Source organism: Labrus mixtus, chromosome 20, assembly GCF_963584025.1.
Source record: "Labrus mixtus chromosome 20, fLabMix1.1, whole genome shotgun sequence".
NCBI classification, from domain to species: domain Eukaryota; kingdom Metazoa; phylum Chordata; class Actinopteri; order Labriformes; family Labridae; genus Labrus; species Labrus mixtus.
In genome coordinates, this window is record NC_083631.1 from 22,847,449 (window position 1) to 22,864,948 (window position 17,500).

At 46.1% G+C, this 17,500-nt stretch overlaps 1 protein-coding gene across 1 annotated transcript in view; it reads right to left on the minus strand.

Annotated features, from left to right (window-relative positions):
* The window catches only part of tanc2a (tetratricopeptide repeat, ankyrin repeat and coiled-coil containing 2a), a 41,715-nt gene that overhangs the window by 9,031 nt on the left and 15,184 nt on the right, over positions 1–17,500 (minus strand). The window contains exons 4-16 of the mRNA XM_061026749.1: positions 9,013–9,152; positions 8,621–8,789; positions 8,189–8,497; positions 5,677–5,802; positions 5,266–5,532; positions 3,462–3,833; positions 2,545–2,717; positions 2,346–2,426; positions 1,766–1,966; positions 1,021–1,155; positions 707–903; positions 378–486; positions 96–218 (exon numbers count right to left, since the gene is read on the minus strand). Of these exons, the coding sequence (XP_060882732.1) occupies positions 96–218; positions 378–486; positions 707–903; positions 1,021–1,155; positions 1,766–1,966; positions 2,346–2,426; positions 2,545–2,717; positions 3,462–3,833; positions 5,266–5,532; positions 5,677–5,802; positions 8,189–8,497; positions 8,621–8,789; positions 9,013–9,152 (2,402 nt within the window). The remainder of the gene's footprint in view (positions 1–95; positions 219–377; positions 487–706; positions 904–1,020; positions 1,156–1,765; positions 1,967–2,345; positions 2,427–2,544; positions 2,718–3,461; positions 3,834–5,265; positions 5,533–5,676; positions 5,803–8,188; positions 8,498–8,620; positions 8,790–9,012; positions 9,153–17,500) is intronic.

The following is a 17,500-nucleotide window of genomic DNA, read 5'->3' on the forward strand; positions in this document are numbered from 1 at the left end:
TGTGTGTGTGTGTGTGTGTGTGTGTGTGTGTGTGTGTGTGTGTGTGTGTGTGTGTGTGTGTGTGTGTGTGGATTTAATCCTGCAGCGCGCGTCACCTTGATGTTTGGGGTGTAGAGGTTGCGGAGAGACGAGAGAGTCGAGCTCAGGCTCCCTGTGCTGTAGGAGAGCCACAGCCCCTGCAGAACTGAGGAGGAAACCCCGAGCTTCTTACTCAGACCCTGGAAAACACACAAGTTAACATTTACACATAACCAGTCAGTATATTTATGATATGTGATCATGAACTGAGACTGAAAGAGCGAGTCATTCAGTGTCACTGGATCGGGGGCAGAACGCTGCAGGGCTGCCGGGGGACGACTGCTCTCAACGCTGCTCACCTTGTAGATGTGAGCCTTCAGGATGTGATGTCCGAGCTCCAGCGTCTGCTGCTTGTTCAGCTTCCCGTCCTGTCTGCAGAGCCAGAAGGCCAGCAGAGTGTGACCGCTCCTGCAAAAACAGACACCGAGGTTAAATCTCTCTTCAGCCCCGTTCACACACTAACTCCAAGAAACAGCCCGACTAAATCAAAGTCAGTGTGTGTTTACAGTTTATCCAAGATGGCGGTCGAACCAACAGAGTCGGACGCTGTGATGACCCTTTTTTTGTGTATGTTTCCAAAGGCCGTTTCTTACTCTGTCTCGGTCTGTCTCACTCCCCGTCAGCTTACCTGGGGTCGCAGAGGAACCTGTCTTCCTGCCCGTCCTCCCTCCACACCAGCCACTCCCTGAAGGAGGCGTGATTTATCATCCAGGTGCCGTCGCTCCGCCGCAGCAGGAAGGACGACAGCTGATCCAGACGCTGCACGAACTCCCCCCAGGGCAGAGCGGCACCTGTGAGAGCGCCGGCGTTCACCACCTCAAACATCTTTAAAAAGAAACAAGACATGGTTACTCCTAGATTATAGTGTTGGATACAAATGTAGTGTGGTCGGAGGTCATTCTGAAGGTGATATTTAAACACACATAAACACAAAGACAGTACCTGCTGGTCCGTCAGAGGATGCAGTGACGCCACGGCGACGTTGAGCAGCGGCTGGACTCTGTGGAAAGACGACTGGGTGGGAAATCTGATGTTCAGCTGCAGCAGGTAGACTTCTGCTAGACTCACAGGAACCACCTACAGACAAACACACACAAATGTGAAATAAACATCAAACTGAAGATTCGAGATTCATACGCAGCCACCAAAAAAAGGACTTTAAACACTTTAAAGGTCACACATGATGTAAAATCCACTTCACCATCTTTCTCTAACTCTAACATGTGTCTCTAGTTTGTCTACAAATGATGAGAAAAGTCCATCCTCTCTGTCTTCTGCCTGCTCCACTTTTCAGAAAATGTGTGCTCAAACAGGCCGTTTGGAGATTTTCCCTTCATGACATCACAAAGGGCAGTAGCCCCTCCCCCAGGTGGGTGACACTCCCACAGCTAGGTGTTTGTTCTGCCCTCTGAGTCTGCCTTCTCACCGTAAACAATAGGACATGGAGCGAGAAAGCACAGAGTATACCCAAGCCCTTCCAGAGAGGGGGCGTGGTCAGACACAGCTCATTTACATATTTAAAGGTACAGACACAGAAACAGCCTGTTCTGAGCAGGGCTGAAATAGAGGGGTTTATAGACATGATCAAATACAGGATCAGAGTGGATTTAGAACAAGAAACTTCACACACATGTTTTGAGGAGCTCTGAGATTTATTTACACTGGTTGAAGAGGTAATCTCCCTCACCTTGAAGCTGGAGCTCTTCAGGACCAGGTATCCTCTCTCTATCAGGTCCAGGGTCAGTTTCAGGTACAGGTATGAGCCTTTGCTCAGACTCTTCAGGTGGCTGATGAGTTTGGCCAGAGCCATGTTGTCAAGGCGGCCGTTGCTCAGCGACACGTTGCTCTGGATTTCTGCACTGCTGTGGATACGCTGCATCAGATACCCCTGAGGAAGAAAACAAAGAGATGCTGTAAATACAGACGGGTGGATGAAGAGAGAGAGACAGAAAAACACTATAGCACACACTATTAAATTATAAATTACACTTCTTTTTTTTTCTTTTTCCTTTTTAATTATGATTCTTTTTTAATTATTATTTATTTATTTTTTATTACTTTTTATTTATTTATTTACTGTTTATTATTGTTTTTTATTTTTTTTTATTTTTCATTGTTAAAATATTTAATTGCTAATTATTACTTTTCATTATTATTATTATATCATTTGTTATTATATGCTTTGGCAATATATTTTAAACATTCATGCCAATAAAGCTATTTGAATTGAATTGAATTGACAGAAAAACAGACTGTGGGCTCGTTACCTGCAGATCTTTGTCTATGGCGTTGTTCTCTTCCATCGTGTCCAGAGAGATGCGGTGGAAAGGTAAAGACCCAGTGATGTCCTGTTTGAAAATAAAGTGCAGTTACACCAAGTGATCTTCGGTTGGCGCCAGAGCACACCAAACCTACATCCTACAATCCAGAGGTAACGTGTCTGGTTCAGTGTGTGTGTGTGTTTACCTGTTGACCGGTCCTCACGGTCGTAATGACCTTCAACCAGGAAGGAAATTTCTGAACATTTCGCGTCAGGAAAGACGTCAGCGTGTCGCCGTAGTCCGGCCGGTGGAACTCCGCCTCGTTCAGTCCGTCAATCAGTACAATAAGCCCCGCCCCCTCCACGTGCAACTTCCTCTCTGGAAAACAAGACAACACCCAACCGATGAGGAAAGTCACTGGCTTTTTTTATATGATGGATGGAATATAAATGATAAGAAACTGGCACAAATTCTTTTGACAGCAAGTAAAAAAACTGTCAGAAGAAAACTTAACCCACCAACTATTGATGAGTGGATAGACATAATATATGAAATATATGCTACAGAAAGGCTGTCATTTTCCCTCAAAGTCCAGAAGGATAGATTCTACAGGATATGGACCAAATGGACTGAATATGTCAAACCTATAAGACCTGATTTTATTTGACTTATTGGAGTACATGGGGGTTATTTTCTTTCATCCGTTAACCTGCTCTGTATTTCATTTTCTTATTTTCTTTCTCTACCCCTCCAAGGTGAACGCTTCCTGTGTTCTTTAGTAAATACTTTCAATTTAATCAATGTCATGTTACTTGAATATGAAAAAATCTTTGGAAGAGCTAAATTGTTAAATATACTGCGAGCATCGTACCCCCTCCCCCCCCCTTTCTGCAAAGAAAGTCTTGCAATCATTTTGCTATTATGTGTAATTACTAATGTGTGAAGAATGCTTTTCCGAAATAAAAACTTAAAAAAAAAGAAAAAGGAAGTCACTGGCTTCATGTCATCAGAATGGACCTCTATATTTCCTTGATTGACCTGCCAAGACAGCACCAACAACACAAACAAATACCACCGTGTTGATTTCTAAACTTTAAGCGTCGTTGAAGTGCGTTCTCGTACCTCTGTAGAGAGCGTCCAGCGGCTCCAGTATTCCTCTCTGCAGGGCAGCGTGTGGATCCTGGATGCAGGAGCGCAGACTGAGCGTGCTCTGCAGCTGTGGAGACTGATGCAGCAGCTCTCTGAACGCCGCCAGCTGAGGAGCCTCGCTCAGCATCGCCGCCATGTTGTAGACAAACTCGGGGACCAGACAGGTGTGACAGTTATCGGCCTGACAGACGTGATACGAGACCACCTGTGCAGCGAGCCTCCTCAGCGACTCCTCTTGTCTCCTCCTCGATTCTGGAGTCCCTGGACAGCTCCCTCCTCCTCCTCCTTCATCCCCTCCTCCCCCTCTCCCCAAGGAATCATGGGAGAAAGAAACGGCATCCACACCTGAAGGGAGAAAAGTTTAAGATTTCATTCTTTTTATTTGTTCCGTACATGTCAAAACACACAACAGAAAAAAAAGAAAAAACACTTCACACTTTATCCCATGTACGGAAAGGAGCAGAATGAATGAATACCAACATAAAACAAATCTGATAATTCAGTCTTCACTTCCTCAGAACTAAGAAGGAAAACACACAAAACACACTAACTGACCATTTCCAAAGATGCGGAGGCACAAACCATTTCTATCTTCCTCTGAGACTTTTTAAAAAATCTGTTGCTTTGTGTATTTTTTCCACTCTGTGATGTCATGGGATTTTCCTGTGTTTGGCTGGTTTGTGAGTCTGGTTGATTTGTTGGGCTGTACATGATGACTCAGCTGTCTCCTCAGGTCGTCCTCAACGGGGGTCCTTTTCTAAGAATGTGAATTTAGCTCCTGCCAACAATTTATTTTGTTCCCCTAAAGCGCCGGACAAGTGAGGGGGGGTAACTGTATAAAACTAAGAAAACAATAAAACATGGAGGAACAGCAGCAGCCTCTGGTTCTCCTTATGTTAAAGACATGAACCCACACTCGAGGAGATGCTTTTTTGGCCCTGCCCCCTCAGGCATCAGTTTCATTTACAACCCTCTTAAGTCACTAAGGACAAAAATGTCCACTTACAAAAAACTGCTTTAAAAATAGAACAGATTGATATTTTTTTCTACTTTTTTCTGCATAAATCTCTTAAACAACTTCAGCCCTGCTCAAAACTACCAAACATTCAATCATTTTTAGGAATTTAACCCTTTAAATGCCAGTTTGATTACTTGATGTCACTGTTGTTATTTATGAAAAAAAAACACAAAAATGAATTATTTTCCATAAAACAAATATTTGGTGGCTGGGGGATTTTTTTAAATCAGTCTTGGATATGTCAAAGATTATCCAAAATATTGACTTTGATGCATTGTTAGTTTTTGTGAAGCATCAGATTTAACATGTAGTTCCCTGTTTGGACATTGGAGGGCGAAAATGTCCAATTTACAAAAAACTGATATAAAAATAGAACAGATGTTCTGCTCAAAACTATCAAATACTGAATAATTATCAGGAATTTAACCCTTTAAATGCCAGAATCATTTAATCAAACAGATGTATGCAGAAAAAAATATCAATCTGTTCTATTTTTATAGCAGATTTTTGTAAGTGGACATTTTTGTCCTTAGTGACTTCAGAGGGGAGTAAACATGTTTCAGTGTTCTATTGATCTGTTAAAAAAAAAATAATGTGCATTCACAAATGTGTCAAGAGAGAGACAAACAATGTGTGCCATATGCTCTAACAGACAAAATGATGACCAGATGAAGAGGAAACATTTGGTGTAAGACGGTTAGACGCAAATCCTGCACACATTAAACCGTCTCCTCACTAATTTAAAGTTTGTCTGCTTACTCTTAGCCGCCGCCGTTTGGTCGCTGGCAGTGGGAAACATTCGTTTTCCGTGGCAGCTGAGCGCCACCAGACGAGCGATGATGGCGGTCTTCCCAAAGCCCATGTTTCCGACGATCACCACACCCCGACTGGACACCGGGTCATCGCTCCGGAGACAAGCGTCCACTTCCTGGAAGAGCCACTCCCTGCCCGTGAACAGCCAATCGGACGAGAGACCGGGAACCTCAAAGTGGAGCGGCTTCAGGTTGAGAGAGGGGGTGAAACGAACTGAAGAAGAAGAAGAAGAAGAAGAAGAAGTTTAGTTCTCTTGTTAATAATCGTGTTTGTAAATGAACGTGTGTGTGTGTGTGTGTGTGTGTGTGTGTGTGTGTGTGTGTGTGTGTGTGTGTGTGTTTGTGTGTGTGTGTTTACCTCGATGGTCCTGTTGACTACGACTCCCAGAGTTCTGTCTGGGCATTCTGAGGGACGTCCTCGAAGGGAGGTGTCTCTGCTGCTCATCCAGGTAAGATAGATCCTCCAGGTGAGCAGAACAGGTGGCTAGAGAGCGAGAGAGAGAGAGGGGGGGAGAGAGAGGAGAGGGGGGAGAGAGAGAGAGAGAGAGAGAGAGAGAGGAGAGAGAGAGGGGGAGAGAGAGAGAGAGGAGAGAGAGGGAAAACAAGAGAGAGAGAGAGAGAGAGGGAAAACAAGAGAGAGAGAGAGAGAGGGGGGAGAGAGAGAGAGAGGAGAGAGAGGGAAAACAAGAGAGAGAGAGAGGGGGGGAGAGAGAGAGAGAGAGGGGGAGAGAGAGAGAGAGAGAGAGAGAGAGAGGAGAGAGAGAGGGGGGGAGAGAGAGAGGGGGAGAGAGAGAGAGAGGAGAGAGAGGGAAAACAAGAGAGAGAGAGAGAGAGAGAGAGAGGGAAAACAAGAGAGAGAGAGAGAGAGGGGGGAGAGAGAGAGAGAGGAGAGAGAGGGAAAACAAGAGAGAGAGAGAGGGGGGGAGAGAGAGAGAGAGAGGGGGAGAGAGAGAGAGAGAGAGAGGGAAAACAAGAGAGAGAGAGAGGGGGGGAGAGAGAGAGAGAGAGAGAGAGAGAAAACAAGAGAGAGAGAGAGAGGGGGGAGAGAGAGAGAGAGAGGGGGAGAGAGAGAGAGAGGGAAAACAACAGAGAGAGAGAGAGAGAGGGGGGAAAGAGAGAGAGAGAGGAGAGAGAGAGAAACACACACACACACACACACACACACACACACACACACACGGGATATAGAGAGAGAGTGTGGGGAATGACATACTGGAAAGGAGCAACAAGTGGGATTCGAACCCGTGCCGCCCTCTTGGGGGACTAATGCCTCTGTACATGAGGCACACACACTAACCACTGGCGCCCCCAACATCTCCCCCCACCCCTGGTGTCTCCCCCTGGTGTCTCCCCCTGCTGTCTCCCCCTGCTGTCTCCACCTGCTGTCTCCCCCTGCTGTCTCCCCCTGCTGTCTCCTCCTGCTGTCTCCCCCTGCTGTCTCCTCCTGCTGCCTCCCCCTGGTGTCTCCCCCTGCTGTCTCCCCCTGCTGTCTCCCCCTGCTGCCTCCCCCTGGTGTCTCCCCCTGGTGTCTCCCCCTGCTGCCTCCCCCTGGTGTCTCCCCCTGCTGCCTCCCCCTGGTGTCTCCCCCTGCTGCCTCCCCCTGGTGTCTCCACCTGCTGCCTCCCCCTGGTGTCTCCCCCTGGTGTCTCCCCCTGCTGTCTCCCCCTGCTGTCTCCCCCTGGTGTCTCCCCCTGGTGTCTCCCCCTGCTGTCTCCCCCTGGTGTCTCCCCCTGGTGTCTCCCCCTGCTGTCTCCCCCTGCTGTCTCCACCTGCTGTCTCCCCCTGCTGCCTCCCCCTGGTGTCTCCCCCTGGTGTCTCCCCCTGGTGTCTCCCCCTGGTGTCTCCCGTTGGAACTGCAGCTGTGACCTCAGTCCTTCTTTTAAGTTTGACTTCCTAAATTCTTTTGATTTCTTGAAACAACACATTATAGTAATGTGACCCAGTGACCTTAACTTTACTGAGTATTGATCGACTCCACAACCACACACACATCCTGTATGAATCACAGCATGAAGACATGACAGAAGCCGATATGAAGAGTAAACACAACCACCAACAAAACCCAAACAGAGTGTCACCTGAGGAACTCAGATTAGTGATTAAAAAGTTGTTGTGTTATTTATAGTAAGTGTGGGTAGGAGGAACAAACAGGATTTGTAGGATATCATGGCTACAGCGCGCTCACTTGACTTCCACTGCAGCCGCCTCAAACCTACTCTGAAAACCTCCGCAGCTCTGATACACGTCGGAAACTTTGGAGTCATCCCAACAATGACCTCCCACTGAAATACAAACAAACAAAAACAGACAAAGAAACCTACCGAGAGTGTGATCGAATTCAGTCCAGTAACAGTCCTCACCCCCGCGCTCTATCTCTGTGTCTCGTATCCTGTGTGTGTGTGTGTGTGTGTGTGTGTGTGTTTAAAGAGACGTCATACATGTCACTTCCTTCCTCCTCAAAAGAGCTTTTGTTTTTTTTTTACAGTTTTTATGAGGAGCGGAGAGGACAAGAGGAAAGGGAGGACAAGAGGAAAGGGAGGACGAGAGGAAAGGGAGGACGAGACGGGAGCATGCTCACAAGTTGTTTGATTATCGCTGACTGAAGACTTACAGCCTCTTTTTAGCTTTAACTCTGCACTGTCACTCTTTTGTTTTAATGTTTTTTCTCCCCTCGTCATGATGCTTTTGATGTCGTATGTGAAGTTATTTGAAATGTGATACAGAAAGAATCCCCTCCTCTGTGTCTTTGCGGTTCTGCAGCTCTGATTTCAGCGGTTTTTGTCCGCTCTCTATCTCTGGATTTGAGGGAGAATAATGTGTTTTCCTTCCTCACAGGAAACAGTGTGTGGGACAGACACACGTCATCTTACCGGCCACTGAGTTAGGGCGGGGCATGAGGTAGAGCGGGATGGAGTGGGTGGAGCCCGACGAGCCGGGGCCTCGGGTCGGGTGGAGTTTGTTGAGGCTGTAGGTGGAGGCGGACATGCTTTCCTCCGCCCGGTAGAGGAAGCCGTCGTTCACTCTTCCTGCCGTCATGCAGGACGAGGAGTTCGAGGAGACCACGGGCCGCCCCCCCTGCTGCCACAGGTTCAGGCTGCTGCCATGGTAACCCTCCCCGGGGTATTTGGCGCCGTCCTCCCGCTCTGCTGCAGACTCAGCAGAGTAGCTGGTCAACGTGGCTTAAAAAAAAAAAAAAAGAAAGAAAGAAAGAAAGAAAGCGATGATATAAAAAGTTGATTATTATTTATTCATGTTTGTTTTTAAAGAATCTTTATTCATTTTTATTTTATTTTTTTTAGTACCGATGATGCCGCTGTCTCTGCTCTCCAGCGTGGAGGAGGGCGAGGTGACGGAGGCGTGGAAAGAGGAGGCGTGCTTGTTGTTGTTGTTGCCCTCCCCTCCAGCAGGGGGCGGCAGAGTGGAGCAGGGAGAGGTGCTGCTACTGGCCAGACTGGAGGACGGAGAGATCCTCTGTGGGAGACAAAAAAAAAGATTAGAGGAGAGAACCGGGCCGTGGCGTCTGTGACCGCCTTCAAAGCAGCAGCCTGAAGAGCGCCGTAACTGACCAATCAAAACGAGTATCCAACACTGCAGCGTAATAAAAAGAAAAATGAACACTACAGGCGCCATCATTTCTAAAAATCTGGATTCAGATCTCTCCACCTTCTCTGCTACCCATAGATTTATGTTTCACCTGTCCGTCATCCTGGGCGTGGTAATGTGACTCCGCCTCCCCACCGACGACCTTGTCCCCCAGCAGGAAGCCCAGCCGCGTCATCAGAGCATCAGCCGCCTCGTCCACCGAGGGAGGCGGTCCTAATTCCTCCGCCTCGCCTGGAGAGAAGAAACAGAAGGTGATGTTAGCGAGGCTAAACGCATCCATCGTCCTCCAGTGCTCCTGGATCAGCTGGAGACGACGAGAAACCCCGAGCAGCAGGCGTAAACATGATGATGACATCATCTTTCTAACCTGGGAACACTTACAGGATGGATGTGATTAAAGAACTCGAGAGCTGCTCATGTTAACATTTTGTCCGCATCGGAATCCAGTTAGCTTTCTTTTTTTCGAATCCTTATGCTATGCTAACAAGCAGCTAACAGCAGTGTCACGTTTTCCGCACAAAGCCTGGGAGCGCTTCCTCCTTGCACTTTGTGGCGTTATCTGTTCAATCAGAATGAAATATGTGAGGGAATTTGTCCGACCAGAGAAGTTATAAAAAAATAACCAAAAAACAGGAAACAGACCAGAAATCAAAACACACCAAAGTCGCGACCTGTTACGCCGACAAGGAAGCAAATTGTGGGGAACACTTATAATTAAACTTCATCTTCTTATGCAAACTTTTATCACTTAAATATAAAACACACACACACACACACACACACGTACTGGAAAGACACACTGAACTGTGAGCCCCAGCAGGAAAGCTCACAGTCTGCGTCTCTTTCTCCTGCAGGCTATAATTACAGCTATAAATTGCTGACTGTTGGGCTAAATACCAGAGGAGCATCACACACACACACACACACACACACACACACACACACACACACACACACACACACACACACACACACACACACACACACACACACACACACACACACACACACACACACACACACACACACACACACACACACACACACACACACACACACACACACACACACACACACACACACACACACACACACACACACACACACACACACACACACCATAAAACCAACACATATGCACACACACACTCGCATGTGTATGCGGTCGCTCAATGATAGGGTGTGCGAGTCGTTTTTAGCAGAAGAAAAATAAAATGGAAAGATCAGATACAGAACGTTTCCAGTCCTGCGACGTTCTGATTGGTCCAACCCGTCCCAGTTTAACCAAGCGTTCCTCCATTCCCTTCCTTTCATCCTTTCTCCTCTCCTTCTTCACTGCTTTTCTTTTATTGAACAATCCACCAGTCCCCTTAAAGGTCCAATCAGTGAGATGTGTAGAGAGTGAGATGATAAAGGTATCTTACTCTCTGATCATTAAGGAAACATGTTGAAGTGCTGGCTTCTCTGACAACAATGCAGCAGTCAGTATGTCCTCCTTCTAACTTTAGATTCTGCTCCTGAATGCTCTGGATTTGTTTGGACCAGAGAAGGTAGGCGCTTTTAAGACACACCCCCACACGGCCGTTTTGGACGCCCCTCGGTTTGCCAGATATGAGAGCAGTTATCAGGTAAACAGGTGTTGCAGCGATGGAAGCGGTCAAGAGAAGTGGTTCAGATAGAAGTGATTGTACCCGACCTAAAAAGCCTCTGCATGTTTCTAATAAGCTCCACGAGCAGAAACGTGCTCAAACTAGGATCAATATTGGAGATGCTTTTGAAAAATGGAGAGAGGTTAGAACACAGAAAGGTTTACAGACCCATGCAGAGCTGGATAAACACTGAAGCTTCAGAGTCCACCACATGAGATTGTTTTAGCATCACTACTGAAAAATGAGAAGTGATAGCAGAAAGGAAAACCTCTGCTAATTGTAGCTACAGACAGCAGTCAGCTGCTAGCTAGCAGGAGTTTTGTATTTCTGTCTCCAAAGAAAGTTTAGGGAAAAGGAAATCAGAACTAGAAGTCCTTTATCTCTCCGCCCACAGCTGAGTTTGTAAACAAAAGCTAGTTTAGCTTCTCACACACTCGTGCACAAACTGGACCTGTGGACATGGATTAGTGGAGAGATGTCAGAATCGGGCAGCGGTGCCTTGGTCAAAGGTTCCTCGGCAGAACTCAGGAAGAGCCCTGGCACCTCTCAGGCTACCAGAACAACTTCCATATTTTGATCCGCAACGAGACTTGAACCGGTTCCCAACCCAAAGTCCCTACAGACTTAGCTACTGCCGCCCTCACAAACATCTTTGTGGTTCCTTTCCTAACATTTGGTTTGTCATTTACCAGAACAAACGGTGCTCGGGTTGTTTGTCTTTCTTTGTCTTGTTCTAATTTCAGAAACTTAAAACTCAATTCTTCCTCTGGGATGAAGAGAGTTGTCATTTAGTGTCGTGCAGATTCACTACATTCCTTGAAAGTTTCATCTTTTTGTTTCTTAGTGATAATGTATTTTTTTCTTGTTGCATCAGAAATCTTTCGCTCCTGAAATAAAACAACACAAAGCACATTTTATAAAGAAAATCTGACAGTAATAAAGTCAGTTTGAATCCACATTCTGGAGAGATCTTCCCTCTCACCTCGCTCTTCATTTCTTCCTCGTCCTCCTTCATCGGTCCACTCCCGACACAGCTCCGAGTTATCCTCGGGGGACCGACAGCAGCAGGTGTAAAACAGCAAACACTGCAGCAGGGAGGACGCGCCGTTCACCACCCCCGCCGCCGCCATCACCCCTCTGCCACATCTGCAGCGTCCCGCCGGTCTCCACGGCCAACGCGAGGAGGGGGGGCGCCCGAGCCGACAGAGTTTGCTCCTGGAGCTGGCACACGCTTTCAAAATAGCCGCCGTGCAGTCCATCGCTCAGTTGACCATGAAATCTGATTGTGATTGGTTCAGAGTGGTTCCATGCAGGGGGGGCGGACTCAACAACTCACAGGGGCCGCTAATGCTAACCAACACCAAGAGCTACGTGGATGAATGAGAGCGTAGATACTGGGTTGACTGCTGTTTTTGTTCGTCCTCTTCATTAGGACTTTCTTGCAGAAATGTTAAAAAACACACGATGACGTCACCGTCCAGTCCGTATCAGTTTGGTCCTGAGCTCCTCCTTCTTCTTCTCCAGAGAGCACAAAGGAGAGAGGGAGATGAACGAGGCGGAAAGATAGAGATAAGTGAAGGACGAGACTCTCCAGGAAAGGAAAAGAAAAAAAACACAAGTCGAGTAGAAAGCTGCTTTAACAGGCAGGATGGTTAACGTTGAAAGTGAAGCTCCTCATTGGTGCAGAAAAAAGTTGCAGTGCATTGAAATGTGAAACCAGGATCCAGATGCTTTTGGCCGTAATCCACTGGTTTGTTGTCTTCTTTTCCAAAAGATTGCAATCCTTTCTCATTCACAGGTAGAGCCCCGTTGAAACCACACACACACACACACACACACACACACGCACAAAAAAAAAGAGAGCAAACTGAAGCAGGAGGTGGAAAGTTGAAATCCTGCTTCAGATGATTTCCTCTGCGGTGGAGGAGAAAAAGACGTCAAGGCTCAAAGTGTAAGAAGAGTTTTTTCTCTCAAGAGCGGAGCCTCCATATCTGGACTGAAAGACGACCTCCCCTCGTCTGACTGCACCGAAAAATCAAAAGCTCCCCTCCTCCAACCCAAAACACACACACACACACACACACACAGGGCAGGAGAGAGAGAGAGAGAAAGAGAGAGAGAGAGAGGACTGCAGGAGGAACCGAACGCAGAGGGTAATCTGTTACACGTCGAGGGGAAGTTTGGAGAAACAGTTCGGTCTTCTTTCTTCTACTTGAAGAGAACAGAGGCGGAGAGAGAAAGACTTAAGAAGAACTTTTAAAAAGCTGCAATTAAAGTGAAATCCTCTTTTTTTTTTTCTCTTTCTTCTTCCAAGAACAGAAGAGCGTCTGACCGCAAATCACAGAGCAGAAGGAAAACTGTAATCCACTTAAGCCCATAAAATGTGAAAAATGTGGAAAGAAAAGAACAAACATAAAAAGCTGAATTGAAACATCAGTAAAAAAAGATGTGAAAGAGAAAGCCGTTTTAAGGACGAGAGAGCAGAGAAACAGACAGAATCATACTGGTGGACATCTCTTAAACAATAACAAACAACAACATGTAGGACTTCGGTTTGGTGCCGAAGGCGTCTGCGTGCAACTGCAGCGTCCTGAAACACTAGAAGATAAAGAACCACGTCGACTGACAAACTACAGAAATGTTACCGAGCAAATGTGACTCAGCGAGCGTCTTCAGACCGTCTTTTGCAAACTGTTAGCATGTAGCATGCGTTTGTGTATTCAACTGTTACCATGACGACTACAGGCTGAGGCTAAATGGCTTCATTGGAGAGGAGCACGATGTTCAAGTATGGAAGTAAAAAAGTACTTTAACTGCCAATTTCCAAATAGTCTTCTTGTAGTTCTCCTGTGATCTTGTAGGTCTCCTGTGATCTTGTAGTTCTCATGTGATCTTGTAGTTCTCCTGTGATCTTGTAGTTCTTCCTGTGATCTTGTAGTTCTCCTGTCATCTTGTAGTTCTTCCTGTGATCTTGTAGTTCTCCTGTGATCTTGTAGTTCTCCTGTGATCTTGTAGTTCTTCCTGTGATCTTGTAGTTCTCCTGTGATCTTGTAGTTCTTCCTGTGATCTTGTAGTTCTCCTGTGATCTTGTAGTTCTCCTGTGATCTTGTAGTTCTTCCTGTGATCTTGTAGTTCTTCCTGTGATCTTGTAGTTCTTCCTGTGATCTTGTAGTTCTTCCTGTGATCTTGTAGTTCTCCTGTGATCTTGTAGTTCTTCCTGTGATCTTGTAGTTCTCCTGCGATCTTGTAGTTCTCTTCTGATCTTGTAGGTCTCCTGTGATCTTGTAGTTCTCATGTGATCTTGTAGTTCTTCCTGTGATCTTGTAGTTCTCCTGCGATCTTGTAGTTCTCCTGTCATCTTGTAGTTCTCCTGTCATCTTGTAGTTCTTCCTGTGATCTTGTAGTTCTTCCTGTGATCTTGTAGTTCTTCCTGTGATCTTGTAGTTCTCTTGTGATCTTGTAGTTCTCCTGCGATCTTGTAGTTCTCTTGCGATCTTGTAGTTCTCCTGTGATCTTGTAGGTCTCCTGTGATCTTGTAGTTCTTCCTGTGATCTTGTAGTTCTCCTGTCATCTTGTAGTTCTTCCTGTGATCTTGTAGTTCTCCTGTGATCTTGTAGTTCTCCTGTGATCTTGTAGTTCTTCCTGTGATCTTGTAGTTCTCCTGTGATCTTGTAGTTCTTCCTGTGATCTTGTAGTTCTCCTGTGATCTTGTAGTTCTCCTGTGATCTTGTAGTTCTTCCTGTGATCTTGTAGTTCTTCCTGTGATCTTGTAGTTCTTCCTGTGATCTTGTAGTTCTCCTGTGATCTTGTAGTTCTTCCTGTGATCTTGTAGTTCTCCTGCGATCTTGTAGTTCTCTTCTGATCTTGTAGGTCTCCTGTGATCTTGTAGTTCTCATGTGATCTTGTAGTTCTTCCTGTGATCTTGTAGTTCTCCTGCGATCTTGTAGTTCTCCTGTCATCTTGTAGTTCTCCTGTCATCTTGTAGTTCTTCCTGTGATCTTGTAGTTCTTCCTGTGATCTTGTAGTTCTTCCTGTGATCTTGTAGTTCTCTTGTGATCTTGTAGTTCTCCTGCGATCTTGTAGTTCTCTTGCGATCTTGTAGTTCTCCTGTGATCTTGTAGGTCTCCTGTGATCTTGTAGTTCTTCCTGTGATCTTGTAGTTCTTCCTGTGATCTTGTAGTTCTCCTGCGATCTTGTAGTTCTCCTGCGATCTTGTAGTTTTCCTGTGATCTTGTAGTTCTCCTGTGATCTTGTAGTTCTCCTGTGATCTTGTAATTCTCTTGTGATCTTGTAGTTCTCCTGTGATCTTGTAGTTCTCCTGCGATCTTGTAGTTCTCCTGTCATCTTGTAGTTCTCCTGTGATCTTGTAGTTCTCCTGTGATCTTGTAGTTCTTCTTGTGATCTTGTAGTTCTCTTGTGATCTTGTAGTTCTTCCTGTGATCTTGTAGTTCTCCTGTCATCTTGTAGTTCTCTTGTGATCTTGTAGTTCTCCTGTGATCTTGTAGTTCTCTTGTGATCTTGTAGTTCTCCTGTGATCTTGTAGTTCTTCTTGTGATCTTGTAGTTCTCTTGTGATCTTGTAGTTCTTCCTGTGATCTTGTAGTTCTCCTGTGATCTTGTAGTTCTCTTGTGATCTTGTAGTTCTCCTGTGATCTTGTAGTTCTTCCTGTGATCTTGTAGTTCTCCTGTGATCTTGTAGTTCTCCTGTGATCTTGTAGTTCTCGTGATCTTGTAGTTCTCCTGTGATCTTGTAGTTCTTCCTGTGATCTTGTAGTTCTCCTGTGATCTTGTAATTCTCTTGTGATCTTGTAATTCTCTTGTGATCTTGTAGTTCTTCCTGTGATCTTGTAGTTCTTCCTGTGATCTTGTAGTTCTCCTGCGATCTTGTAGTTCTCTTCTGATCTTGTAGTTCTCCTGTGATCTTGTAGGTCTCCTGTGATCTTGTAGTTCTTCCTGTGATCTTGTAGTTCTCCTGTGATCTTGTAGTTCTCCTGTGATCTTGTAATCTTGTAGTTCTCCTGTGATCTTGTAGTTCTCCTGCGATCTTGTAGTTCTCCTGTCATCTTGTAGTTCTCCTGTGATCTTGTAGTTCTCCTGTCATCTTGTAGTTCTCCTGCGATCTTGTAGTTCTCCTGCGATCTTGTAGTTCTCTTGCGATCTTGTAGTTCTCCTGCGATCTTGTAGGTCTCCTGTGATCTTGTAGTTCTTCCTGTGATCTTGTAGTTCTCCTGCGATCTTGTAGTTTTCCTGTGATCTTGTAGTTCTCCTGTGATCTTGTAGTTCTCCTGTGATCTTGTAGTTCTCCTGCGATCTTGTAGTTCTCCTGTCATCTTGTAGTTCTCCTGTGATCTTGTAGTTCTCCTGTGATCTTGTAGTTCTTCTTGTGATCTTGTAGTTCTCTTGTGATCTTGTAGTTCTTCCTGTGATCTTGTAGTTCTCCTGTGATCTTGTAGTTCTCTTGTGATCTTGTAGTTCTCTTGTGATCTTGTAGTTCTCCTGTGATCTTGTAGTTCTCCTGTGATCTTGTAGTTCTCTTGTGATCTTGTAGTTCTCCTGTGATCTTGTAGTTCTTCTTGTGATCTTGTAGTTCTCTTGTGATCTTGTAGTTCTTCCTGTGATCTTGTAGTTCTCCTGTGATCTTGTAGTTCTCTTGTGATCTTGTAGTTCTCCTGTGATCTTGTAGTTCTTCCTGTGATCTTGTAGTTCTCCTGTGATCTTGTAGTTCTCCTGTGATCTTGTAGTTCTCGTGATCTTGTAGTTCTCCTGTGATCTTGTAGTTCTTCCTGTGATCTTGTAGTTCTCCTGTGATCTTGTAATTCTCTTGTGATCTTGTAGTTCTTCCTGTGATCTTGTAGTTCTCCTGTGATCTTGTAGTTCTCGTGATCTTGTAGTTCTCCTGTGATCTTGTAGTTCTTCCTGTGATCTTGTAGTTCTCCTGTGATGTGTGTACAGCTGCTCATGGCTGCACCCACGCTCCAGAAACTGTGCCGGGCGCACGCTGTCAGACAGAGCAAAACTGTGGCGTTGAAGGAATGCAGCGTGCACGGACGATGTTGAAATTGTGGTGAGGACAAAAATACAATTTGAACTGTTGTATGATATTAAAATAAGCCCGGTTATCATGAACAACAGAAGAAATCTGTTTCTCAAACTAGGCTTTAAAGATGTTCAAATCTGAACGACTCACTTTTGGCACCAGCCTCAAGTGGCCACTCGATGAACTGCAGCTTTCAGCTTCTCAGCTGCTGTTTATTATAATCAATAAGTCAGGTCCTTATCCAATTTGCACTAAATACAAGGTCACTGACGAAGGAGTGAGACGAGAAGGGGGAGGAAGAAGACGAGGAGAAGGACTTAAAGAGGGGAGGAGAAATAAACATGGCAGAGCTCGTACTGTATGTGTTTGTGAAGTTTTCTACACTCATCATGTTTCTGTTTTGACAGCGAGCGAGCAGCAGAGAGAAAACAGAAAGAGACTCCACATGGTAATGTTTAAGAGAAGTGTGTCAAGTCAACCCTGAGGGGGAGGAGGAGGGGGAGGAGGAGGAGGAGGAAGAGGAGGAGGAGGGGGAGGAAGAGGAGGGAGAGGAGGAGGAGGAGGAGGAGGAGGGGGAAGAGGAGGAGGGGGAGGAGGAAGGAGAGGAGGAGGAGGAGGAGGAGAAAGAGGAGGAAGAGGGGGAGGAGGAGGGAGGAGGGGGAAGAGGAGGAGGAGGAAGGAGAGGAGGAGGAGGAAGAGGAGGAGGAAGATGAGGAGGAGGAGGAGGGGAGGAGGAGGAGGGGGAGGAGGAGGGAGAGGAGGAGGAGGAGGGGGAAGGAGAGGAGGAGGAGGAGGAGGAAGAGGAGGAGGAAGATGAGGAGGAGGAGGAGGAGGGAGAGGAGGAGGAAGATGAGGGGGAGGAGGAAGAGGAGGAGGAGGAGGAGGGGGAGGGGG